Here is a 27,524-nt window from a genome sequence, read left to right as displayed (position 1 = left end):
CAGGTTTGAGACATAAAATAAGGAGGTGTGCTGGAAGATGGCAAGTTTGATTCTTTAGAAATTAAGGATCCCATTTTTTTATTATTATAGTTGACCCCTGAACAACAAAGGGATTAGGGGTGCTGACCACCTTTGCAGCCAAAAGCCTGTGTATGAGTTTTGACTTCCCCAAAATGTAACTATTCATAGTCCATTGATGACCGGAGGCCTTATCTATAACAGACAATTGAGTAACACATATTTTATATCTGGTATGTGTTATATACTATATTTTTACAATAAAGTAGGCTAGAGAAAAAATGTTATCAAGGAAGTCTTAAGGAAAAGAAAATACATTTACAGTATTGGACTGTAAAAAAATCTGAATATAAGTCAACTCTCAGAAGTTCAGATCTGTGTTGCTCAAGGGTCAACCATATTTATTTATTTATTTTAGCTAGCCTTTGGGTTTCTCAGAACCACATTAATACCTAAGTGGGATATGCCTTGGGATTGGGGATTGTGTGGTGTTTTGCAGTGTACCATATTTCATGGTCATGTTTTTTGAGGTTGGCAGGTGGCCTGGTGTCAATCTAACTCATCCTGTGACCAACTTCTCCTAATAGGGGAGTCTTTGGGTTGGGCGGTGAGTGCTCTAACAGCTTTTATTTGTTTTTATTTATTTATTTTTATTTTTTTAAAGATTTTATTTATTTATTTGACACAGAGAGAGACAGTGAGAGCAGGAACACGAGCAGGGGGAGTGGGAGAGGGAGAAGTGGGCTTCCCGCCGAGCAGGGAGCCCGATGTGGGGCTCAATCCCAGGACCCTGGGCTCATGACCTGAGCCGAAGGCAAACGCTTAACGACTGAGCCACCCAGGCTCCCCTCTAACAGCTTTTAAATGCTCGACCTGTGCCCACCAATTCTGCAGCTCTTTGCCCTCTGAGATTCCCATTAGCAATTAGCCTTTACCTCCTGTGCACATTAGCAGAAACCAACAGTGACCCCAGAAACAGAACTTTGGACCTCAGCAGTCACCAAAGAACTAGGGCCTGGGGAGAGGATTGGACCAGCAGACCTCAGAATGAATGGGGATGGCAGACAGATTCCAAACAAGTGGAGAACCACAGCTGCCACCGCCAGTTCCTGGTGTGGAGTTCGGGGAAGGATTTCAGAGAAACGGGAAGCTGCAGACTAAACCAACAACGGTTCCCAGTGTGAAATCCGAGGGCAGAACCACGGGCCCAGGTCTAGAAGTTACCTCAGACAGGCCCGTGGCAGGCCCTGTGTATATCACCAGTGCTTCCCATGGAGCCTTGGATTAGGGATAGAGTTGAACCAGCGAACCTCAACACATGGGGACCATGGCCTGAAGCCCCACATAATAGGGAGCTCCGTACTTGCCACTTATGGTTCCCACATGGATCTTGGGATGGAATTAAGTGCTGGGATTTTGTACTCAAAAACCTGGGAATTGGGGGCAAATAGCCACTTAGATCAGGAGCTGAGTGCAAAGAGGGCAGAGCCTGGATCTGAGAGTGGACTGACACACGGCTCTCGGAAATGACAAGAAAGACTGTGAACTCAGAGTGCCCCCAGGGTACCATGCTTGTGTTTCTCTTTGTTCCTGAGGCCGTTGGAAGTCTCCTTCAGTCCTGGCACTGCCACCAAATCTGTTAAATAACAGAAATTCTACTGAGTAAATTTGAAGATCTTCTTGGCTTTGTTCAATGATTCATGAATTGGGCAGCATCCCATCTAGCAAATAGCTCCAAGGAGCAGCAGAAAAGAAAGGTTTTTAAAGGCAGAGTGGAATGGAGAGAAGGAAACTATTAGCAAAGAATGTATTGGTTTAGGCCTGGGTGCCCTCCTAAGGAGAGCAGAGAAGGTGTCTATCAGTGGATTACCTCCTAGGGCTCACCAGAAAATTCCAGGTTGGCTGGTTCAAAGTCACATTCCTGGGGGCTTGAAAAGTGCAGTTAGGTTAGGTATTAAGTCTTGGTTTGCTGATGTGGGGTTTAGCACAAGTGACTCTATTTTGAGCCCACAGTCTCCTTTTTAACATGACAAAGAGATGCAGGTACCAGCAGTGGGGAGTCAGGCGGCAGCATGGAATGGAATGGTGGGAGGGAAATCAGTGCAGCACAGGACACGTTGTGTTTGCTCCCGAGAGTTTGCAGTGCCTCATCCAGCCTCTGCCTAACCCTGTTTTCCTGCCAGCCATTTGCATTCGTATTTCCTTGGGAATCGGCAATACCAGTCTCTCGTCTTTACCTTTGTGGTCTTGGGCCTTAGTTGGCATAGACTCTCATCTTTGTGCTGAAACAAGGCCCATGGGACCTGCTCAGTCTCTTGGGGACACAGATCTCCAAGACAGTTGGTAGCCATACTGCAGACATTGGATGCTCTTCTTGGCAGCAAGGTCTTCTACAGAAAAAGCACTGTACCCAGGTCATTGTGGGGGAGGTGGGCTGGACCAGTGATGGAGAAGTGGCCTCTGAGGAATTCGGGGGCAGCGACAGGTCTGGGGCCCAGCTTGAGACACTCTGTAGATGAGCATGAGTGGATCTCTTAGCAAAAAGTGCACCTTTAGCCCTGTAACTCCCCAGATAACTGTCCACGGGAGGTTGCTGAGGGGCTGGATGGCCTTCAGAAATACTGACTCACTCTCTGGGCTCTTGGAGGGGGCTCTTGGAGGCTTCTGCTTTAGAGAATGGGGCATTCTGTCAGGTGCCACCAGCCATGATTTCAGACTGCACATATCCGCCGGCCGGAGAGCAGCTGAAGGAGCGAAGGGAGAGGCAGGGAGAGAAAGCCAGCAAAGTGGGGGAATGGGCCAATGGAAGTGAGGTTGGAAGAAACCGAGCAGACTGCTGGGAAGTGGGGTGGTGGTGAAGAAGAGCACCTTGCGGCCTTGCCACCCTGGATGAGATTACTTAGGAGAGCCCCGGGAAGGCAAGAGATGAAGACCGGGGGAAGGTTCAGGCAGGTTTTGGGCAATGGTCATCAGCCAGGGAAAAACCATTAAGAGGTGTTTGGGAATGCCAATGTGTGGACCCCTGGCCCTCTTAGAATGCGAATAGATTTGCATTTGTCAGCCCTGGTGTAGTCCACTTCCAGGAATCCAGACCTCTTGGAAACGGGCTGTTTTACAAAGAGAGGAGCGAGGGAACAGAAAAGAGTCAGAATAATTTAGAGCCCCATTCACATGGATCTCATAAAGCTGCCATCCACAAGAAGAGCTCGGCGTGCCCTCGGCAGGTGCTTGTTCCAGGGGAACCCAGTGGACTTCAGCAAGCAGTTTCCATTAAGAAAAAGCCCAGCATGGTGGCATCCTGGCCTCCTGTTCTGAATTTTGGGACGCCAAGATACCTGTAGGTAATGGCTTCCATGTCACAAGTTGATGCACCATCTGCATCTGGGTGGGCTGGCCAGAGCCACCCCTGAGTGCAGATGGCATGAATCAAGAGTGTTTTCCCTGGGGCTCATTTGCACCTTGAGCCCTCTGCTCACATGTAGCATGCCACACGGTTTCCCCAAGGGTCCGAGCTGAAGACTAGCTACTGTGTAGTGCCTCACCGTTAGGAGATGTGCAGGCAAGTGCTGTGCTGCGCTGGGCTCTGCATTCTTGACTTGCACATGGTGGGGTGGTTTGAGTGGCCCCACCATGACTTCACACCATTAGAGGCCAGGGACAGGGCCCTTGGGACCCACGGGTGGTAGGTGCAGCTATTAGGCATTCTGAATTCCCAGTGGCATGCTGGTAGAGAAAAGAAAGCTGGGGACAAGCGAGCTCAGTCTAAGGGACACTGACACAGCTGCACTGATCCCGAGTATAGCCAGCATTCCCATTCCCATGGATCATGGTGGGTAGGACGTGGGGCCTTGAGCCTGATCGGGGCAGGGACGGCAGACTATGGCTTCTAAAATGGGAGGAGTCTGGGCAGCAGTGCTGTTGTTAACACAAGATTGTTAATTCTGTGATTCCGAGGGGTAGACAGAAGTGCACCCAGTTTGAAATCGGTCCCATTAGTTGTCAGCAAGTTGGCGATGAGAAAGTGTGAGCAGCATCTGAGCCTCTCCCTTGGGAGAAGGAGGCCAGCATGTGCTGTCTGGGTTGTTAAGGTCCAGCTGAGCAGCCAGGATTTGGGCGGGACCCCTGTCCCAACATTGCGTGAAGTGACAGGGCCTGGGGTAGACACCTTGTCATGTTGGTGAATTACTCACAGCGGATACCGATGGGGGATCATGATGCCGTGCTGCAAGAGGTCTCCCCAGGTAAGCCAGATGCCGGGCTGAGGCAGCTGACACATAATGGGTGCTTTATAAATGAATGGACGAAGTGGAGTTCCAGGCCCCACCTGCTGCTGAGGTTAGGCCCAACTGGGCAACCCCAACCGAAGCTTGCAATGAGCCTGTGGGGTCAAGGTGTTTCAGGCTGGCACTGCAACAGGCTTCTGGCCATAAGTCCTTCCTGACGGTGAGACCATCAGGTCTGGGTGAGCTCAGCAGCCAGAGGCTCATGGTCAGTGCTCAGTAATGCTGCCAATTTATTCCCTGTTACCCTCCACCCTACAGCCATGGGCTCTGTGTTTCTTTCTCCTCATGCATGGTGTGAAAAATCCCCAGTATGTTCTGGCCCAAGCTCCCCTCTCCAGCTTGTGGGTTTTCCCTTTCACTCACTCCTCAGGTGCCAACACCATGTTCCCTCCTGTGCCATTGTTCTGGGTGGTGGAAGCTGGGGCAGTCCTGCCCGCTGAACTCTGCTCTAGGGCCGGCTGTAGGGTCACATTTCCAGGCCATTCGGGGCCCCTCGGGAACCTTGGTCCTACTAGCCTTGAGAGGAGGAATGTCTGCAGGATGGGGGCCAAATGTTGGCTTCCCAAATTTCCCCAGGTGTTGGGGTTGGAAGCAGAGTACCACCTTGACCTTGGTGTGTCTGGTACTCCCAGTGCAGAGTCGGCCTCCAGTGGGGGTGTTTTACCGGTCCCCTGATAGGGTATCCCTCAGCGTCTTTGCTGCATTCACCTTTCTAGTCCTGCCAGGGGACTCCCCAGATGGTGCCTTGGGCCTCCTTTTGGCGCTTTCAGGAGAGTAAATGCTCTCTCTCCAGGGTCAGGCTGACGGCTCAGGAAGGGACAGTTCCTGCTACATGCCTGCTGAATGTATTGAGAGCTTTTAAGGAACCAGGTGCCCCATGTGGCTCTGGGGTTGCTGAGATAAAAGACAGTCCTTGCCCTCAAGGATCTCAAAGTCTCATGGGGAGAGAGGCCTGTCAAAGCGTGTAAGACAAGATTACCAGTGTCCTGTGGGAATCGCAATGTCTGTTCGGAGCTGTTACTCTCCCACATGCACCCTTTAAAGCCGGAAAGTTAAAATGGTGAATTAGTCCCACAGCAGTGGGTAAATACCTGCTGTCCTGAACCCCCTAAGTGACCCCACCCAGTACTCCAGCCACCTGACTCCTCCTGGAAGCTTTCCCCCCACCCCGACCCCTCCCACAACCTGGATCCAGCAGCTAAGGATCAGGGTCTAGTTTAGGAGGAGGCCCTGGGGGCCCTGATCCAGCCCTTTGGGCAGACTCCCTTTGGGCCTGATTTTGTGCTCTACTAGGTGCTCCTTAGGTCAAGCCTGGTTCTGTGACAGACAGCACAGCCGGGGCACTCGTGGCCTAGCAGGGGGTGGGGGGGGGGCGGTGGTCTGAGCAGGACTCTCTGAAGGAGGTCTGAGAAGCATGTGTCCATCGGCATCCATCCGTGGCTCTGCGGTTTGTGCACCTCTGACCCTTGACATTGAACCTTGGCCTTGCCCCACCCCCTGGACAGCTCTTCCCTCCCACAGGACAGAGCCCCCTGGTCCCTGTTTTAAGAAGGGGCTGCTGAGAATCGCTGGGAGCACAGACCGAGCACAGGGCAGGAGGAGGGGACCCAAGTCAACAGCATGCGGCCGGTTCTGTTGTCACGGGATTTACGCTCTTCTGAGTGAAGCCAGGCACAGAATGCCTGGACACAGAGGCGACAGGGTCACATTCATACACCAGCAAGCACACAGGAGTCATTGCGCAGTAATTGGAGGGTGAGCCTGGATGGCTGACAGCCGCAGCTGGGTGAGGGCGGTTTGCTGAAAGCTTAGCGGGGGGAGGGGGAGGATACAGCTGTCGGAACCCCTGGATGTGCCGCTCCACAGACCCCTGGGCACCGAGGGGCCGGCAGGGAGAGGCGGTGGCCCTGAGGCAGTCAGAGGAACCAGCCCTGGCAGCAGGGGCTTTGTGTGGCTGACTCATAAAGAGCAGGCAGTGGGGGGCGGGCAGGAAGAGAGTCTCACGCTGTAGTCCAGTCACCCCCTCGGCCGCCGTGGCCCCAAGCTGGGTCATTCTGCTGGCTCTGCAGGTCTCACTTCCCGGCCTCAGACCCTGCACAATTCAGGGATGGCTTGCAAAGAAAAAACTCACTTCCTTTTCTCTACTCCCAAGGCTTCTCCTCTGGCCACCAAATGTGTGACTTGCCCCCATACCAACCAATTCTCCGGTTCTTTGTGGACACCAAGTGTCAGTTCTGACACTCTGGACCAGGAGTTAGTGTCAGACCTTGCAGGTAAGGGCACAGTCCCGCAAGACCGCACAAGCCCCCAGATTGTCACCCGGGCTTCTGAACAACCAGCTACAGGTTGAAGGTTCCCAGGACCCCCTCCTTGGGTTCAGTAATTTGCTAGAATGACTCATAGAACTCAGGAAAACGGTGTACTTGCTAGATTACCAGTTTATTATAAAAGAAGATAAGTCAAGAGCAACGACGTGGAAGAGAAGCATGCGGCGAGGTGTGGGGGAAGGGCACGGAGCTCCCAGGCCCTTTCAGGGTGCACCGCCCCCCCAGCGCCTCCACGTGTTCACCAACTGGAAGTTCTCTGAACCCCATTGTTTGGGATTTGCATGGAGGCTTCTTTATGTGGGCATAATTGATTAAATACTGGCCATTGGTGAGGAAGTCAGCCTCCAGTCGGATGGAGCTGACAATTCCAATCCTGTGATTACCAGATTGGTTCCCCTGGCTCCCAGCCCCCAGCCTGAGGCTATCCAGGAGCCCCCAAACACTGGCCATCTTATTAGCAGAAAGAAGGACACTTGCCACCTTGGAAATTCCAGGGGTTTTAGGAGCTGCATGTTAGGAAATGAGAGCAGAGACCAAATACATGTATTTCTTATTATGTCACACTGCTTTTGTTTTGGGAGGGGAAATCAACATATGCTAAGCTCTAGGCTATTCCAGACAATGTGCTAGATCTTTTACAAACTATGTTTCAATTCATCTTTGTGATGCTTCCATGAAACCAGCATCACTTATCTCAAGTTTATAGATGAAGAAACTGAGGCCTGACAGGCTGGCTTCTTTTCTGATGAGAGCACACCTCCCTGACAGCGGGATGAGCGGGTGTAGGGAGGAAGAGAGCGAGAGTCACCAAAGCCACTATGGCAGGTCCCACCAGCAAGTCCCCTTCCTCTCTGCTTCGGTCTGGACTGGAGCCTGAGGGAGGCATTTCATTGGTGTGATGTGTTGGACACAGGGTAGAGGAAAAGTGGCTTCTGTCCACAAAGCATCTGTGGCTCTTTCCATAACCCCTTCCCTCCAATGACAGACTTTACCGCAGCGTGAAGCCTTCCTCAAGGAAGTTTTGGTTTGGCGTGATAGGTATCTGTTAGCCATTGGGTGTTGTTAGCCTTGAGCCTGTGAAGGACATGTTCAAAGTCATCGTTGAGAACGTAGAGCCCCGAACAGGGTAGAGCTCACAGGCTGGAAACCGAAAAGTTTGGTAAGAGGTGGGTTGTGTCCTTCTGGGCACGAGGCTCTCTCAGATAGGAGTTGAGTGGGGGCAAGTTAGTTACTAGGAATATCTTGGAGGAGGGATTGGCAGGTCTTGAATCTAAGAAAGAGTGAGAGCAAGAGAGAGATGTCAAACCGTTTCTTGGATCGATGTGGTTAATAGATGGCACTCACCTTGCCCCTCTCTGTACTGTGCCCATGGCAGACATCACTAATCAATCACCGCTCTTTCCCGCTCATCCACAGATTCCTTCTAAACACAGAGATCTGTGTGAGCTGTCGCCAACCCACTGGTGTTGCACATCGTTTGAAATGTGCTCACCAGCTCTGCGGTGATGTTTCAAGTCAGGAGGATTCAGCAGAGGTAGTTTGGGAGAAACCAGGAGGTGAGAACAAGCTGTTCTGTCCATGCTTGGCTCTTGGGGAGTCCAGGGGAATGTGTGTCATGGGAACACGAACTACAGGAGAGGGGAGAGGTTGGGCGTCAGGGGTAGAGCTGAAGTGGAAATAATCTCTAATGAGGCAGTAATTGAAGTCATGTGAATAGAGAGATGCCTTCCAAGAGAGGGAGGATATGGGGAGAGGAACAGACGGCTTACGGCCGGAGGGAAGGAAACTGCTCACGAAGCTGAAGCAAGGAAGAGAAAAATTAACAAGGGAAAAAGCTGAATTTCCTTCACCGAGTGAGGGAGACCATCTCTCCAGCCCCCTAAGTGGAAACCTCTGGAACCTTAAGGAACTTTGGGGCTCATCTGCCTCCAGATTACCAGCGCTAATGCTGTTAATGCCTTCCTTGTTGGGCTCAGTTGTAAGCCAGCATTTCTTCTAGCGCTGATGTCTTTAGATGTGCCTCCTCCCTTCCTGCAGCCTCTCCCTCCACAGGCCCCTTCCAGGCCCGGCTCGGCCCACCCATCCTCCTCCATCCTGTGCCTCCTCTCTTCTCCTCTGTAGCTTGCTCACATTCCGGCGCGCTGTGCACGGAGTGCGAGGCACCACCAATGGGATCTTGTCTTTCTGATGGTTACCTTGACGAATCGCTCTGACACCCTCCGGTTCCAGAGAGAATTAGTTCCGCAAAGTCAAGGACTCCCTTCCGTCCCAGGGACCTGGAATTACCCTCGAACAATGAAAATGCCCCGGGCCTTGGAACAACTTTTCCCGCATTAACTCTGAGGCAGAGCTGCAGTGAGGAAATCTACCCTTTTAATAGGGGAAAACATTGCCCTCATAAGTCTTTATGCAGTGCACTTGAGCTTAATGCTCACTTACCAATTCGCCTTTATAACTTCCATATTGAGTGAATTAAGTCCTCCATGTGGGTAGTTATTAAAGAAGTGATAAGTGCTTTATAATTCAGTAAAGGGTGGCCTGGCCATTTCATATTTTCCTAAGGAAATTTGCCACCAGAAGGGCAGCACTCTCAGGACCCCTGGGGCTAGCTGATTTTAGGCCTAGAGCTTGCACTATTGGATTACTTTCCACCAGCTGCTCTGGCCTGGACCAGACTCTCCTTCTTGCTCAGACTTTCTCCTCCAAGGCCCATTGGGGAGAAAGGGTCAAAGTCAATGTGTCTCTCCCTGCCTCGGGCTGTTTCTACAGTTCATCAAAGACCTCTTCTTTCTCTCCTAGTTCAAAGCTGAGTTATCTAGTCAGGATTGGAGGTTTTATGATCAATGCGGTTTGACTCTCATCTGCAGACAAGAGGAGAGTGTCTCTTAGGGGCCACGGAGTACTGACCCACCCTACTCCCTATGCCTGCAACCCCACGGGCACAGCTTACTTCTTTATACCTTAGTCTCTTCAAATGGTTGGAGAAAATGCGGGTCCTGGCAAGACCTCAGCCACCAGACGGTTTTTACGACATGCTGCAAGATCCTTGGGTTCTGAGGAAGGACATTCCTTTATTCATTTGTTCATTCGAGTATTCTACTCTGTACAGGGAACAGGGCTGAGTGTTGTGGATACAGTAGTGAACAAGGTAGACCAGCTGCCCACCCTCACAGAGCTGGCATTTTGTTAGTAAAGAGATGCAGAAAACAAGTCAACACACACATGAGAGAATGACAGATTTTGCCAAGTGGCATAAAAGAACTATCTAGAGCGGCATTTCCCAACCTTGGCACTGTTGTCATTTTGGGCTGGATCCTTCTTTGTTCCAAGGGGGCTGTCCTGGGTTGTAGGATTTTTAGTCACATCCTCGGCCTCTACCCACTAGACTTTCCCAGTCGTGACAATCAAAAAAGTCCCCAGTCATGGCCAGATGTCCTCTGGGGGACAGAATCCGCCCCTGGCTTTTGAGAACAAGTGATCTCGAGGAAGGTTATAGAGAATGATTTTGGCTGGGTTGGTCAGGAAAGGCCTCTCTGAGGAGATGACATTTAAGGAGAATCCAAGTGCTTTTAAGGGCAAAACCAAGTGCAAGGGCCCTGAGAGGAGGGGGAGAGCTTGGGGTTTTGGAGAACAGAAAGGAGGAGGCTGGTGAGACAAAGCCAAGTGAACAGGGTCGGTTCGTTTGAGCTGAGGCAGGAGACGCCCAAGCCAGACGTGTGGGGCCTCGCTGGCTGCGGTAGAGGCTGGAGTTCATCCCAAGTGCGGGAGGAGCCACTGGAGGTTTGTTTTTGGAGGGTGGGTGCCGTGGGGGAGGGGGGCATGATCAGATTTATGTTACAAAAAGTTCATTCCGGTTTTTAGTCAGGCCAGAGCAGCGGCAGTGGTCCCCGTCTTGGAGGCAGTGGTCTTTGGGAGAGGTAACGATGGCCTGGGTCCAGGTGAGGTCATGGGAAGGGGACAGAGCTGATATCTCTTGTGCAGGTGGACTGCTCAGGTGTGGATATTGCGAGAGGGGAGGGAGCACTCAGTGATGAAGTTTGGCTTCGGTGCCTGGGTGACACCTGTGCCATTTATTGGGACAGAGAGGAAAGCCAAGGGCTGGTGTTGGACCTACTGATCTATGGGGGAAGAGCCTGGAGCTCAGTGGGCAGGTCTGACCAGAGACACACCTTTGGACTCTCTCAGCGTGTAGCTGATGTTCGGGGCCAGCATGTGGGTGAGACCACCACAGAGCCCCAGGGAAAGACCTGGGAGACACCGACATTTAGGGATCAGGCAAAGAATATGGACCCTGCAGAGGAGACGAAGAAGTAATAGCCAGGGGAGTAGAAGGAAACCCAGGAGAGAGTAAAGTTCAGGAATCCGTAAAGAGAATGTTTCAACAAAGAGAGAGTGGTTAACCAGGTAAAATGCCCCCGAGAGATGGGGTAACGGGGTGGCAGAGCAGAGTCTGCTGAGTTGGCCAGCACGGGAAACACTGGCGACCTTGGCAGGGCAGTTTCCACAGAGCGGCCGGGACCGAAGACTTGTTGGGCTGGAGAATCCAAGGCATGTGAGGAAGGCAGTTGGGCCTGCAGGAGGAGACTGATTCTCTGAAAACATTTGCCGCGAAGAGATGTAGCGACATGGGTTGGTCGCTGGAGAAGGACGTGGCGTGAAGGAGAGCCCTTTGTTTTTTTTTTAATTTTTTATTTTTTTAAAGGTTTTTTGTTTATTTGAGAGAGAGAGAACGAGTGAGAGAGCAGAAGCAGGGGGAGCAGCAGAGGGAGAGGGAGAAGCAGGCTTCTCCGATGAGCAGGGAGCCCAATGTGGGGCTTGATCCCAGGATCCCGGGGTCATGACCTGAGCCGAAGGCAGTCGCTTAACTGACTGAGCCACCCAGGCGCCCCCAGGAAAGCCCTTTAAATGGGCTCTTCTAGAATGTGTCTGTATGCTGATGGGAAAATCTAGTAGAGAGAAAGTGAGGGTCCAGACGAGAGGGAAGGAAAAAAAAAGATGAATGAATCCTTGAGAAGGTGAGAGGGGTCAAGGGCAGGGGACGGCCCCTGTAGGAAGCTGATAGAGTGCCAGGTGTGTAAGTTCTGCCGTTGATCACTTTGAGGGTTCCCTAAAGCATGCATGCATTCATTCATTCATTCCCTTGGCTGTCACTGAGCACATTTGCATGGCACTGGAGGTCTGTGCCCTCAGAAACCTCCTGATCTGCTGAAAGCCATAGTCATGTGGGCAAGGGGAAGGTGGAGAAGAGGTGCCCAGGTGCCGAAAGCATGCCCATCTCGTCTCCTCCTCTGTTTGGCCAGAGGGGGGCCCTGCCCACTTCCCCACTCCTGACACTGAGCATGAGCAACAGACCTGAGATCTGGTCCATGGGCCCCCGCAGACCTCTGGGATCACCATTTGTGGGCCTTGTAGTGATGCCCTAGGATGCCCATCCCTGATTGGGATGTTGAGTGGTGTGCCCTGGGCCACATCCCTCCTTGGGGAGCGAGTTCAAGGTGCCTGTGGGGTCTGACCAGGCCTCTGGGCTGCTCCAAGGGGCCAGGGTGAGGACTGTGCCGGCACGGAGCATGGAAAGCCTTGGGCGTGAGGTGGGGCCTGGAGGGGGCTGCTTAGCACCAACCTGGGGGGCGTCTTCCCAAGTACGTACTTATCCTGGGGTACCTGCTCTTCTTTGCGATTCTGGGGGTGACTAAGTGCTGAATAAGACAGATACGATCTCCCTTCTCATGCATCCTAGTTCTTGCTTATGGACACTGACGACAGACACATAATCAAATAATCAAATAAGACAATTACAGATGGTTATTAAAGGCTGTGAAGGACATGAACAGGGGCTTGTGCCAGGGAGCAGCTGCATGGGAAAAGGGTGTGTGTGTGTGTGCTCACATAGGGGTCAGAGCAGGTGTCTCCGAGAAGGTGACCTTTGCAGGGAGCCCTGAGGGCGGAAAAGGAGCCAGGATGAGTGTTTCATGGAAGTTCTGGTTGGGAATGCGTCTGGTGTGTCTAAAGACAGGTAGGTGAGCGTGGCAGGCGTCCAGATAACAAGCAGGTATTAAGAGAAGGGGCCCCAGGAGCAGCCAGCGGCCGGCGTATGCAGGATCTCGTGGGCCCTGGCACGGTGTCCTGATTTCATTGTAAGGGCCATGGGAAGCAGGTGGAGGGTTTTCAGCAGGGGAGAATGTGAGCGGGCAGGTGTGGAGACTCTTGAGGGGGAAGAGTGACAGCAGGGGACCCAGTGAGGAGGCAGGGGTGCTTTGCTGGTGAGGTGGCCACAGCCCGGGTGCCGATGTGGGCATGCTGGGGTCGCCAGCTCACGCCCACCCACCTGCCCAGCCAGCCAGTGCAAATGAAGGGCAGCAGTTAGCCCGGCGAGGGGCTGGCCAGTCTGGTCCCAGGCAGTGGGGTGAGGGGGCGGCATGCAGGACAGCCCAGACTCCCCAGTGAACTGGCCAAGTCCCAGAGGAAATCTCCCTCGTGGGAGTCAGGCCTTTTCTTAGCAGGGTAGCAGACGGGGGGGTGTGCCCTTGACCTTTTGTCTGTTAGCAGACAGAGCATCTCAGCACCTGAAGAGCACAGGTGTGTGCACAAACCTTCCCGGTTCCTGGCACGAGCTTTAGAATTGATCAGGACGCCGACACAGATACTGTCGCTTCCCATCTGTTCACCGCAGGATGGGCATGTTCCTTTCTGCCGTTCCTGGGGGTCCCAGAGGCGGGGCTGCTTCACCATGGTCCTGGGCGTGTAGCTTGTAGAGCCGGTGTGCTAATGTGCTGCACGCTGGGGCCACCAGTCCAAGAAGGCTCCCCAGGCTCTCAGGTCCAGGTCCCCAGGCATCTTGGATCTCTCCCAACAGCTGTCAAGGGAGAGAGAGCTGGGTGACTCGGCTGGTGTGATCCAGTGCGGCTCTTCCCCAGCCCCCTTGGAGCTATTGCTCCAGACGGTTTGTTTATAATGCTAAACATATCAGATAATTGAAAGCTAATGCTTCTGTCTGGATCACTAGACATAATATGCCTGGATAACAAATCAATTTCCTTATTGCCCTACAAGGCTTCGAAGTCAAATGCATGGCACATTCGTTGTATGTGTGTGTGTGTGTGTGTGTGTGTGTGTGTGTGTGTGTGTGTGCGCACACAGACTTGTGCTCATGCATGCGTGGGCTCCGATGCTGATTTGTTAAGAAATGGAATTCTAGGCTAGTTTCCCCAGGTACTGAGCTCCATCCTGCAGTTCAGGCCTGCGTCCTAGAATCGGGGTTCAGGTGAGAAGGGGATAGGAGCCTCAGGTCTGACGGGGAAGTGTCTGGAGGGAGGCGGTATCTGTGCACAGCCTTGTTAGCTGAAGCTCTTGCGTTCCGTGTTGGAGGAGTGGGGCATCTGAGAAATGCCCATTTCAGCTGCCTCCTGCCAGGAGGCACCTCTAAGAATAGATATACAGAATATGATATTAGTGGCTTATGCTTAGGTGCCACCAGGAAAAGTATGACTACACCTCTAAGAATACTTCACTTATCTCTCGACCTTAATTATCCAGAAAGGGGATTAGAAACAAAGACAAGGACAAATATCTACCTATTTGTGTGTGTGTGTTTATGTTCTCTTAGATCTTTATTCAGGTTCTATTTATTTTCCTTCTCTGATTCCAGCAGAGTAATGGAATCTGCTATTTCTCATTCGGGTGCTAGGCATCAGCACTGAATTGAGGGCTAAGACATTGCCTCATCTAATCCTTACATCAACTGGATTTCCTATTTGGCTGGAGCCAGAGAGCTAGTATCTCTGAGGACGCTGAGAACCAGAGAGCTTCGAGAGTAACTGACCCAGGGGCATCCAGCTTCCAAGGGCCAGAGCTGGGTGTCTGCTTCTGGTCAGCCTGCCTCCAGGGCACCCACGCTTAGCCTCTGGGCTTGGAGGGGCTGCCGAGCAGACTGGTCGCAGCACATTGCAAGGGAGGAAGGGCTCTGGGGGGTGATGGCCCACAGCCCGAAAGCAAAGGAAGAGCCACGAAGCTGCTGAAAATGGACACAATAACCATTAGAATTTAGGAATCATGTCAGGGTAGGCCCATTTGGGTAGGGACACAAATTCTGCCTGCTTCAGGAACCTGTGAGGGTGTCACTGGGTGATAGAACTCAGCAGGCTAGGTCACGGTGATCCAAGATCATCAAGAAAATATAAGTCATGTCTGTCTACTCTGCTTAAAAAGGCGAGGAGGTGTGTAATGCATTTTAGGGGGAAAAAGAAACATCTAGCAAGGAAGTTAAAACATGCAAAGGTTTTGCATTTAAACTTAGTTGTCTGGAAAATTTGGTTATGAAGAATAGCTCGTTAATAGCAGTGAGAAGGCACAGTGAAAATAACAGTGATCTTACAGCAAAGGAGGAGAGAGAAAAGGTCGCAAACATGGCCAGCCATGTGTAAAGGAAGGAAGGAGGCTCGCTTGTCCCACCAACCAACCCCTTGTCTTGCCGAATTTCCGGTGACGAGGAATGTTCTGTAAGGTGAAGGGAGACACCGGTCTTGCCCTTCTTCTCATGGGCCTCCCCATCAACTTCAGTCCCTTGGTGATGGATGGAAGGGGGTGGATGTCTCAGTGTTCTAGAGTTTTCTATGTATAGGACTTAAATATTGGAGTTATAAACAACTCTTAAACATATCCACATGACATGTTTTTAATTAAAATATGGACCACACAGTCTGTACCATCTCATTTTTATATGCTTGGAGATTGCCAGTTCATTTCCATATTGGCTCCAGCCAAACAGAAGGAGGGAGAAAGCGATGGTACAAAAGCACAGTCGAATTGATTCTAGTACAAAGGTTTTTTATCTTTTCCCTGGATGTTTTAATTAATATTTCACTTGTGCCCTAGCTCATCCCCAGAATGGGTGGGGAAGCAGCTATCTGTGATTCCAGGACTGGGTCCTGTCGTTGTGAGTCACTGGGAGTGGCTTCATTTCTGGTGGTTTTTCTCCTACTCCCGAGGAGGCTGGGCGCATGCACGGTCCCTCAGCTCCGGCACACCCCGCTCCACCTGACAGCAGCGTGCTCTTTGACCACAGAGGCTCACCTAGGCCTCATTGAGGTTTTCTGAGCTGTAGCCCAAAGCCCGGCTCTGGCTTGGTTGCTCAGCGTTGTCATGAATTAAGCCTCCCTGCCTCCCTTCTCTCTGGAAAAGTGTTGCACATTCCCTCTTGGTGAAGAGTCATGATTCTGGGGTGTCAAGGAAGGGCAGTGGCCAGAGTGGGGGGACAGGGCACTGCATTGACTCTCTGGATGGAGCATTTCCCATTGCCGAGAAGGACAAAGCTATGCAGAAGATGAGCTCTCAGTGAGAGGGAAAGACTCCTGAGGGGGGCTCCAGCCAGAGCTGGGTAAGGGAGACCGTTATTGCTCCTGGGGTGTGTAACCTGGATTGGGCCGTGGTCCAGTGCACCAAAGGGCCCCTCATTTCCTCTCAAGTAATGCCCTTGACTTGCAGGAGGCTGGGGAGCCATAGCTGTTGTTGTTCTTCTCTCACCTGGACCCAGGGACCTAGAGGCGAGCTTTTTGGTTTTGGCCTGGGGCCTCTTAGGGTTTGCTCAAAGCAGTCATTTTTTTTAAAAAAAGGTTTTATTTATTTATTTGAGAGAGAGTGCACGAGTGTGGGGAGGGACAGAGGGAGAGGGAGAAGCAGACTCGCTGCTGAGCAGGGAGCCCGACGTGGGACTCGATCCCAGGACCCCGAGATCATGAACTGAGCCGAAGGCAGATGCTTAACTGACTGAGCCACCCAGGCGCCCCCAAAACAGTCATTTTTAAAACTGTTGGCTGTTTCAAACCACGGAACACAGTCTTCAATAGTGATCTTAAGGCAGAAACCTTGTATGAGGTAGGGCTTCCCAACTATGGACATTCTGGGCCAATAATTCTTTATTGTGGGGCCTGTCCTGGGCATCTGTGGACAGTTTAGGAGCATCCCTGGCCCCTGCCCACTAGATGCCGGCATCATTCCCTTCCTCCCAGCTGGGACCAACAAAAATGTCTGCAGACATTTCCCAATGGTCCTTGGGGGGCAGGATGGCCCCTTGCTGAGCGCCACTGTATAAGAGGTGACTCAAGTGGGGGTACTTTAGCCAGGATGGGAGCCTCCTCTCTGCCCCTGCCCCTCACTGCTCCCCAGGAAAGCGAGCAGACTGAGAATGAGGCTGCAGATCTCTGCAGGGCCGGCCCCGCCACGCACTCTGTGCCCAAGCGGACGAACGCAGAATCTCGTAGTCCCACCGGCCTGAGTTCCTGGCATGGCTCTGAGCTCTTTCTCTCCCATGGTGAGGTGGGTTCCTGAGACGCCTCTGCAGGGATGCACCTGGCACAGCCTGCGGTCCTGGAGCGGGGTGACCAGCGACTGCGCCCCACAGGGTTCAAATGCCGAACCTTCCTTTAAACAGTGATCATCATCGATTGTTTTTCAAGGGACAAAGTTAAGTGCTCAGGGATGATAGCCTGGACACCCAGGAAAGCATAATAAAAGGAGAAGCCACATACTAGAGGCCAAGGTAACTACTGTTTACCACGAACAAAACCAAACCAAACCTACTGTCATATTTATCCTATTTGTTATGTTTTTAGAGGCTGCCTTCCCCACTTAAACTTGTAGCACACAGCAGCTACCAGAGCTCCCACAGCTGACTGCCCCCCCGGGGCTGGTACCGAGTGGTGAGTCACCGGCAGACTTGGCAGGTGCCCCACCGATGTCAGCCACAAATGTCAGGCTGTACCTTCGCCTCAGAAGCCGCCCTGAGCTGCCGGCCGTGCATTCCCTGAACCTGTTCCTAATTTCTGCTTGAGCAGTTTTCCTGGAGGTCATGAATGACAGATTAACTGCCCCTCCACGCTTCTGCCAAATGGAGTTTTTATCAATGATTGCTGAGAAATGACAACTTCCAGCAGAACCATGATGCCATGTTTAGCTTGAAAACTGGGAAAAGACTGCTCAGTTTCTACAAAGCACAGGGTTAAAAATAACCATCCCGGCTTGCGCTCCCTGAGGACTTACTGTGTGTCCCGAGCTGCCGTTCCGTTTGGGCTTTTTAACACGGCCTTTCAATTCTCACGTCATTCTTACACTGGGGCTATTTTATTACCCCATTTGACAGATGAGGAAACCGAGGCACAGACAGGTGAAGTCCCTTGGACGGGGTCACACATGGACCGAGGTAGCGACGGGGCCAGGATATGCATCCTGGCAGCCTGGCTTGAGGCAGGGGCCTGTCGGCGAGCTTCTTCTATAAAAGGCCAGTCTCTGCCACACTTCCTCAGCCCAGCTCCATCTCTGTAAGCGCAAAAGCCGCTGCAGACCACACTAAATGAAAGGGTAGGAACCCTGAAATTTGAATTTCGTATACTTTTCACATGTCACAAAATAGGATTCTGCTTTTTTTTTTTTTATGTATGAACTATTCTTAGCCCTCAGGCTGTACAAAGACAGGTGGCGGACTGGATTTGGCCAGCAGGCTGTAGCTTGTTGACCCGGCTCAAGAGTCCAGGCTCTTTACCGCACCAGGGCACCGCGGCTGTGCTAAGTCTCTTTCCCTGTACGGGGAACCTCAGACCCAGTGGAGGAGGCAGGGGCCGGAGTCTCTTGACCAGGGAGCCTTTTGCACCAAGGAGTTTATTTGTTGCCCCGCCGTATCTCCGAGTGAGCCTATGTCAGGGATGGGCCGGCGTGTGCCCATCAGGACATGAGGGCTAAGAAGGGTAAACTGATAGAATGCACCGATGATTGACAACTCGGCCATAAATAAAAACACATTTACGGGCTTCTAATGAGGGCGAAGAAAAATGATTTCGTTTATTTAAACAACTGATTGATAGCTGCTTGTCAGGAACAGACCCTAGTCTGTGGGCTCCGGTGAATGAACAGTCATCTGTAGGAATAGCGTGATCTACCTGGTAGATCACACTGGACCGATGGTCCAGTGAATACACCCGGGGGGCACTGGCACAGTGCCTTACTCCTTCTGGTATTCCTTTTCACCTGACATGGAGCCAGGGTCCCTGCCCTGGCAGGACCAGACCAAGCAAACCGCCCTGGGGCCATAGGCTTCCAGGGAGAAGACTTTGGAGTTGGAATTCAGTCCCGACCTGGCCACCTGGTCCCTGTCCCCAGCAGATGTCAGTGTGTCTGGCTGCTCAGCAGGGGCCCCGAGAGAATGTGGTACAAAACGGGCTCTCTGCATACCTTGTCACTGTGAGGCTTTGAAATGCTTCCAGGGGCCCTGGCCACCACTGCCCTGCGGCCTTCCTGGTTCTGGCTCCACTCAGTGGCAGATGGAAGAGCCACGGGTGTGGTGGGGCCAAGGAAGAGATGTCTGGGGAAGGCGGCTGCCACTTTTCTGGCCTCAGTGTGCCTTGGATAGCTGTGGGTTGCAGGATGAGCGAAGAGGGTACTCTGACGTCGGGGGCGCTGATGGGAGCGTCGGATCCTGGGAGGGCAGGGTGGGTATCAGAGGGCCTTCTCCTGAGGCCTCTTGGAGCTCCTTGGGATAGAGATGTGGATGAGTGGTAATTTCTCACACAACTCTAGAATCAGAAAGGGCCTTAACAAATCAATAGCCGGATGGTTCTTAACCTGGGGACCCCAAGAGCTATAATGGAGGATGTTTGTCCCTGGCATTTTGTCAATATCCAAAAAAAAAAAAAAAAAAGAGCAGTAATCAAACCTATGACAAGCCCGCTTCCTTTGCTTATAGAACTTTCAAGTTCCTTTGCTTTGGGTGGACCTTATCCACTGGGAGAGTTAGTGCTGGTTTATATCTGGTGATAAAAAGCTCTGGTGAGGGCTCCTGGGTGGCTCAGTTGGTTAAGCGACTGCCTTCGGCTCAGGTCATGATCCTGGAGTCCCGGGATCGAGTCCCACATCGGGCTCCCTGCTCAGCGGGGAGTCTGCTTCTCCCTCTGACCCTCTTCCCTCTCGTGCTCTCTATCTCTCATTCTCTCTCTCTCAAATAAATAAAATCTTTAAAAAAAAAAGCTCTGGTGAATGGTGATTTATATCTTCGATTAATAAATCCGAGAAGACGAATTAATTATTACTTAATAAATGTATAGTGTGCCTGCTCCACACAAACCTCCTTAAATAGGAAGTGTCTTGGGAGAAAGCTCTAAACGGAAATCTTTGTGACAAGGAAGAAGAGAAGCTGCTGAGCTAGGGAAACCCTCTCCTTTTGCAAATGAAGACACAAGAGACCCAGGAGACCCAAGAGGTCAGAGTTCTGGCTCAAAGCCACGGGTCTTTAGGTCCCAGAGGTGAAGCCAGAACTGGGTTCCTTGGTCTCACCTTCTTTCTGTGCCTCCCTGGTCCCCAGCCTGCCCCCTCTTTCCTGGACTCGGTTCTGCCCAATCAAGCTGTCTGTTCTTGAACTCCAGGTGGGTTGGGCTGTGGTCACCCGAATGAGGCGGTCAGTGTCTGGACCCTGGGGGACCCCGAAGTGGGTGTATGCTCCTTCTGAGCCTTTTCACTCAAAAACCATGCCCACCCGCAAGCTACCCTCCCCCTCCCCCTTTTTAAACCCACATCATTTGTGTCATCTTCCTGGCCACATGAGAAAATGAGCTGCCCTTAGGAAGTCCCAAAAAGGAAAACAAAAGTGAGTGGAAGGTAGATAAGTCCTGAAGCCCAATGGGGAAGCTGGGTTTCGAGTCTTTAAAAAGGAGAGCTTTCTGGAGCCCAGAGGGGACATTAAATGCTGTCCCCGGGCCAGGTGCTCTGGGTCTCATGACGGTCCCATCAGGCAGGGGGTGTGCAAGCCCCCTCAAGGAGGGAGGAACTGTGGCTCAGAGACACCTGGCCATGTGGCAGAAGGCCTGGCTTGCATGTGGACGATTCAGGATTCGAACCCAGGTCTCTCTGGCTCTAAAGACAGCACCTTACTTGTGGACCCTGGCCAACCTGAACCCTGTCTTTCCTCCTCCCCCTGCAGACACATAGAGAACTGGCGAGGTCTGCACACGCTGAACGCCGTGGACATGGAGCTCTACACAGGCCTCCAAAAGCTGTGAGTGCACCAGACCTTGGGAAGGGCCGAGAGTGGTGGGCGGGCGGGGGGAGCCCACTGCCTTTGGGCTGCCCTCGGCACTTTCCTCCTCTGTTCCTCTTTTAGTAGAGTCGGTACCACCCACTTAGGGAGTGTCCACGCCTTCAAAGGCCATCCGCTCACTCACCCATGCTTCCCCTCAGCCCAGAAGACAAGGGGGGCTGTGTGGTCTCATCTGTAGTTAGGGATTCGGGGCAGGACCCGAACCCAGGTCTCCCGGCTAGTGATCTTCCCTCAGCCCCATGTTTCACGAATGGTCCCCCTAGCCTGCAAAATTCCCCAGGCCCCTCCTCCTCCTTTGGACTTCAGTGGTAGTGGTCGTGGGGGGTTTGGCGTGGGGGAGGGAGTGTCCACAAAGGGGGTTGCAGCCCTGTAGTCGCTGGACCAGATTCTTGAGCAGAAGGCCTGTTACCCTCTTGCCAGGATGAAGAGATTATAGTTGCCGGCTCATCCCAAACCCTCACCCAGGTCCCAGTGGTGGGGGTGAGCCCAGATGCCCTCCGCGGGGCACCCAGTGATGCTGATGATGAGGAACTGCGTTCAGTTCACAGGGGCGGCTGGAGGTCCATGACCTCCTGTCAGCCTCAGCCCGGAGCAGATGTCCCTCTGCTCTGTAAGCTCTGCTGACCCTGTTTTTCTCTCTCTCTCCAGGACCATTAAGAACTCAGGACTTCGGAGCATCCAGCCCAGAGCCTTTGCCAAGAACCCCCACTTGCGCTATATGTGAGTAGAGCTGGGTCCTGGGCTGCAGGGAGTGGGTGGGGGTCGGGGGAGACACATGGCAGGGAGGGTGCTGGGCAGGGGAGCTAGCTGGCGACCTGGGGTCTAGGCCTGGCTTTGTCACTGTGTGCCCCGGGCCTCAGACTTTGCCTCTTAAAAATGAGGGTTTGGGATTTGAGCATCTCTAAGATTCCTGTGAGAAGGAGGAGCCTAAACCAGGGCTTAGAGCCTCCTCACTCCCAAGGTTGTTTGCTTTTCATTTGCAATTTTATGGGACTGTAAGTAATAAGAAGTCCCACTCATCTGGGATGTGAATGCCACACCTCTGAGACCATTTTCGGGTCCCTGAGTGTGTGTCCGTGCGTCCCTGTGTGTTGGGTGCCATTGGAAGAAGAGGGAAGGCAGGGCCAGACCAAGCGCCATGTCTAAGTAGGTTCTGGGTTCACTGGAGAAGGGCTTCGAGAATGGCACCTGTACCTGAGGTCACACAGCTTCGTTTGGGACAAGTTGCAGGCCACATGGCTCCAGGTGGGATTCTTGTCTGTACTTCCCTTCCCCCACCCTTCCCGCTCCCTTCCATGTCTGATGGTGGCGGGGCCTCCTCAGGGTTGGACCTGTGAGGGTAGAATCAAATGAGCTTACTGCTTTCTCTCCAAGCCTTGTTCTCCACGGAAGACTCTGGGATTCAGTGGGAGGGCTGCCATATCCTGGGGAGAAGGCGGGCTTGAGAGGAAGCCTGGGGGGTGGTTAGGGGAAACACCAGCCTCCTGTGCCCACAGGGGGTGCTTGCTGTCTGGTCACCTCTTCTTCCAGGATGGTGGCCATCTTGGACATACATTGGGCACCTTCCCCGAGAGAGCAGAGATTCTGCAGGGACCAGGTGGGGAGGGAGGGGTCTGTTGTATTTGGGGATGAAAAAATGGAGCAGTGATGGGCAGGCGAGTCTTTCCTTTGTCCACGTGACCGTTGTACTGGCTGAGGCACTTTGCATTTGCTAATGGAAGGGCAGCGCACTGGATGGGAGTCTCCTCTGAAGAGGCAGAGCCTCCGAGGGAAGCTCTCAGAAAGTGGCAGAAAGGGAGGAAGAGAAGGAGAAGGGCTTCTGGAGGATTGTGGTGGGAGGGGTGGTTCTTTTCGGGGATCCTGACCTCACCCTCTGTCCTCTGTGTGCTTTCTCAGGCACACAGTGAGTGCGTGGTGTGTGTGTGTGTGTGTGTGTGTGTGTGTGTGTGTGTGTGTGTGTGTGTGTGTGTGTGTGTGTGTGTATGTGTATTTATCAGTTATGGCCACCCTTCTTTGTGCTAAACTTCCTTTCCTCCATCTGGGAATGGCACACACTGTAAGGCCCTTGCTCAGGGCCCAGTGTCGCAGCTTCACACCTCCCAGTTGTCTCATCCAGCTGTTGCCCCCATCTCCGAGGCGAGCATCTGTGGGGAGATTCTCCCGATGTGCGTTCTCTGCAGCTGGAGGTGTAGCTGGGACCAGAGGAGGGCTTTGGACCAGTTGTCCCAGGTGTTTATTTTATTGGGGATTTGAATTTCAATGTAAAATATCCCAGGGGAAAAAGCTTTTGACCTCTGAGGAGTCTTTCTTTTCGTGCTAATTCATACAAAGTTCACAAAGCTAACCGCCCCTGGCCGATCAGGTGGGGACGGTGGAGGCTGGGGACCACATGTTCCCTGCTACAGGGTCAGCTAGCTGACTGTTGCTCTGTGGAGGCAGGGCCTCATGTGGCCAGACTGACTGTTTTTTTCAAGAAGAGCTAAAGGTCTGGTGAAACCCCTCAAGTTTTAAATGCTTGGCAATGAAAAACAAAACCCCTCAACTCCATGGGCCAAACGAAACAGCTCCGTGGGCAGAAGAGGACACACGAAGTGCCAATTTGTGGTCTAGGGTATTACTTGGGGGAGAGAAGCTGTCAACTTGGAAGAAGCTCTGTCCCCTTCGCTCAAGGACAGTGGCCAGGTGCTCATGCCCTAGAGCTTACAAGGCATCGTGTCACCCATAGCTCCCGGGGAAATTGAGGGGGCTTTGGGACCCGTCGCATTTCTTTGGGCCACAGAGGTGGGAGTGGGGGTGCATCTCAGGTTACAAGTGTTTCTGAAATGGAATGTACTGGAACATTCCCTTGACTTACCCTTGAGGTCCTGGAAGAAGGCTGTGACCCATGTCTCCTTGGGGATGATCTGGGGTCTGGTGGGTGGTGGCCGTGATAGGCTGATGGGGTTTTGCAAGACTCCCAGGGTTTAGGGGGCAAAAGGGGTCTGGTTGGAGTAGTTCTGTTGATAGCTGCGAGACTGCCCATGACCTCGGGCCCTGTCTTCTCCCAGAAGCATTGGCCAGCTTTTGCCAAAGCACTTGCTGTTGGCAAGAAGGATGGTTTACTATCAATATATCCCCAGTTTGGGCCTGGCTGTACATCAGGGGCCATTAGGATTCTCAGCTTGGTAGGAGAAATTCAGCACCTGTCGAGGGGCTCCCCTAGGCACCGTGGGGCTTCCAGGGGAGTCTAAGGGTCACAGAGGAGTCAAAGGGTCAAGGTGTAAGGGCTGGCTTCATCGATGAGTTTCTTTATGAACTTTTCCCACTTACGAGGACACACCCCCAATCCCAACAGAGTGAATTTCCCGGCAGCTTCAGGACATTTTTCTCCTGGCAAATGGGCCAGGTTTCTCTGCTCTCTCACAGCATCTTCTATTTCTGTCCTCTAAATGCGGTTACGAGTCTTCAGGCCCCAGCTGAGCAATCACAAGATGATCACTTACTCCAACACTAATTGCCAAGCCCTGGCTTGGCGGCTTTTTCTTTTTTTTCTCCCCCCCCTTCTTTTAGGGTGATGGCTGAGAAGTCTTTTCTTGTCCCTTCTGTACAGAATAAGAAGCAGGAAGTGAAATCATTACCCCCTGTACCAGTGTCAAGTTGTGCAGGTTGTTCTGATTGGCTCAGTTTTCCCTCACTTCTAAGCTGCTGTTGCATTACTCAGGGTCCGCTTCTTCCTCGGGCCAGAAAATGAACCGATGTTAAGGCCAAGTTTTCGTCACGAAGAAGGCTGGGGAGGAGGGCTCTTGTGTCCAGCTTCAAGGTTTATGAGCGACTGGCCCATCTTCTCTTGACTCCTTCGGTGTTCTCTGTGCTTTATTGAGTGTGAGAAAAGGAAATATTGATTCATATACAGCAAGGGAGATCCTGTCTGAGAGACTGGAATGTCCTTGACCATTAGGTCCTTTCCTTGATCTTCAAGATTTTTGGATTGAGGATTCTTAAGGATAAGGATTTTCCAAGTGGATAATTGGAATTGCTATTTGCTAATCTGCAAAATGGGCACAATAACAGGGCCCCCTTTGCGGATGGGATGTGGGGAAGATGAAGTGACCGGAGGCACATACAGCTCTCAGCCCAGTGCCCGGTAAATGGTCAGCGTTCAGAAATGGCAGTCGCTAATAATGATAGTAATTATTGTGATTTATGGTGATGATAATAGAACCGAAGAGGGGGAACCAGTTGGCCTCGATGATGATTCTGACTGTGACTTTATTCTGGAAAAGTCGTAGATCTGTTCTGCAGTGGTGTCCACCTCTCTGGCATCTGGAATACTCCTCTCTGCAATCTCTCGTGTCTTTCTTCCTTGAATACCGATAAACGAACCCTGATAGATTCCCTGTTCTCTCCACTTAGTCCCCCTGCTCTCCTTCTCGACAATGTTAGTTTCAGAAAGGACCCAAACAATTCAGTGGATGAGCTTACCCCTTAGTTTCCATCTGAGTGGAGGGCGCATCCACCCGCACGACTGAAATTGGATTGTTTGCCGAATTTCCCAGCCCCACCTCTGCAGCTGGCTCATCTCTTCCCTTCTGGGGTTGGTTTTCTCTGACGTGGCTCACACATCAGCCGGATCTCCACAGTCTGGGGTCCCCATGGCACAATGACGTAGATGATTTTCTATGAACCGCACTAACATGGCGGGTGGTATGTTCTTTCCTCTGTAGAGGACGTCAGGGTTTTCCGAGTGCTGTCCTGTAGTAGAACATCCATGAAGTCCTCTGATTCTCTTTCCAGGAATCTTTCCACTGTAGCTCATGGGCCAGAAGATGCAATGTTTTCCACTGAAGCAATTAAAACATTTTTTTCTTATGATGGTTAGAAAATTGCGTAAAAAAATGCTGGTATGGGGGCACCTGGGTGGCTCAGTTGGTGAAGCGTCCGACTCTTGATTTTGGGCTCAGGTCATGATCTCAGGGTTGTGAGATCGAGCCCTGCATCAGGCTCTGTGCTCAGCACGGAGTCTGCTTTGGATTCTCTCCGCCCCCCCCGTCCCTCTGCCCCTCCCCCCACCTCTAAATAAATAAATAAATAAATAAATAAATAAATAAATAAATAAAATCTTTTAAAAAGTGCTGGTATCAGGAGAGAAGGAAAGGCTAGTGTTGATTGAGAACTTACTGTGTGCCAAGGACTGTGCCTGGTGTTTTTGCAAACATCACTCCTCTCGGTAACTGTAGGTTAGCGTTCCTCTATTCCCATTCCATAGATGGGAACATTGAGGCTCAGAAATCATAACTGCCTTCCCCCAAGTTCACACAACAGTTAGTGGAGCAGCCAGGACCTGGACTCTCATCCCTTTGCCTCTGAAGTTGGTGTACTCTTCTACAGTCCTCACGTGTTTGTCTCTCTCTCTAGTTGTCCAGCAAGAACTCCTTATGGGAGGGTTGGGAGTCTAAAGTTTTATTAGAGCTGATGTTTCCCCTGGGGATTTAGCACCATCCATCCTCAAAGACCTCTGTTGTGGAAGCTCTGTTTAGTTTCTTTTCCTATTCAGGTCAAATCCTATAACAACAGTTACGTTACAACCCGAATATCTTTATCATAAAAGATTCTTAGCATTCGCCTATGGCTCGCTCATTTCCAAGAATATGCAGTGTGAGATTCCAGCAAGCCAAAAGAATTTTTATTTAATTCCTTGGAGTTGTTGTGGTCAGATTTCTCTCGCATTCTATTTCTTGCGTTTTCTCCCACAGCTCTGGGCGCCACATTGTTACTCCTCTCTGTCCTAAGCAAACGTGCACTTGATCTTCAGCTTGGGATAGCCAACCCCGAGCTGACCTGTGTGGGAATGCGATGGGGTGAGGAGGGGGAGAATGTCCTGATTTGAGCATGATTGTCTTGTTATGTTCACAAGGAGGGAAAGTCAGCAGCCCTGGGCAGGTAGGAAAGAGGAAGTGGCCAGAGTCCTTACCATTGCAGGACTCGGCTGAGAAGGCAATACACTCCTCCTGAGGTTATTGGGATGGAAGCATGGTGAGACTGATTTATTATGTCTTGTAAATCACTCAGTGCTTTTTCTCCTTGAGATCACCCCCCTTTCTGGGATGCAAGACAATGGGTAGATATTTTATGGGTAGACCTTTGCCTCTCTTCCTGCTCCTTCCCTCAGCACTGAGACGTTCCTCCACATCCCAGAGGGATTGGTGAGTGGCACGCTTGTCCCCTCACTGCTTCTCCACATGGGCTCTTCCTCCTTTGTTCCACTGGAGGACTTAGCCACTGAGCACTGTATAGTTAATAGCGTGGGCTTTGGAAATAGAAAGGCCAGGGCTCAAATCCTGGATCCTCCACGTCTTGGTGTAATAAGCTTCTCCATCTTACTTAGGCAAGTTTTGAGTTTTGAGTTTTGAAGGGACCGTAAGACCTCCTACTTCATAGGATTGTCCTGAGCCTCCACTAAGACAGTGCTTAGAAAATGCTTCAGACAGTGCTTTATGAAAGACTCTGTATATTTTTTGCTGTTATTAATGACTTCTCCCCTGCTCTTTGGTCTCTGATTCCACAGAATCATAGGTAATTAAAGCTGGAAGGGGCTCTAGAGTTATAACCCCCCCCCCCCCCGCAATTTATATTCCTGTACCTGCTCCCACCCCTGCCCTTTGGATTCCTTTAAATTGCCTATTTGACATCTCCGTTTGGGTGGCTAAGATGCAGGTCACACTGAACTTGGCCCAAAACAGAATTCTTGATTTCAGTCTACCTCCTCTCTCCAAACCCGTTTCCCCTGGGTGTTTCTTGTTTTTGTAAGTGGTACCACTGGACAGATCACTCATGCCAAAA

At 51.8% G+C, this 27,524-nt stretch overlaps 1 protein-coding gene across 5 annotated transcripts in view; it reads left to right on the top strand.

Moving 5' to 3' along the window:
• Positions 1–27,524, top strand: part of NTRK3 (neurotrophic receptor tyrosine kinase 3) — a 410,029-nt gene that overhangs the window by 65,169 nt on the left and 317,336 nt on the right. For all 5 annotated transcript variants that reach the window (XM_035727975.1, XM_027570487.2, XM_027570490.2 and 2 more), the window contains 2 exons: positions 20,589–20,663; positions 21,354–21,425. In XM_035727975.1, the coding sequence (XP_035583868.1) occupies positions 20,589–20,663; positions 21,354–21,425 (147 nt within the window). The remainder of the gene's footprint in view (positions 1–20,588; positions 20,664–21,353; positions 21,426–27,524) is intronic.

The sequence above is a fragment of the Zalophus californianus genome, chromosome 6 (assembly GCF_009762305.2).
Source record: "Zalophus californianus isolate mZalCal1 chromosome 6, mZalCal1.pri.v2, whole genome shotgun sequence".
Taxonomy (NCBI): domain Eukaryota; kingdom Metazoa; phylum Chordata; class Mammalia; order Carnivora; family Otariidae; genus Zalophus; species Zalophus californianus.
The sequence above is the reverse complement of the archived record's forward strand: the minus strand, read 5'-3'. Positions and strand labels throughout refer to the sequence as shown.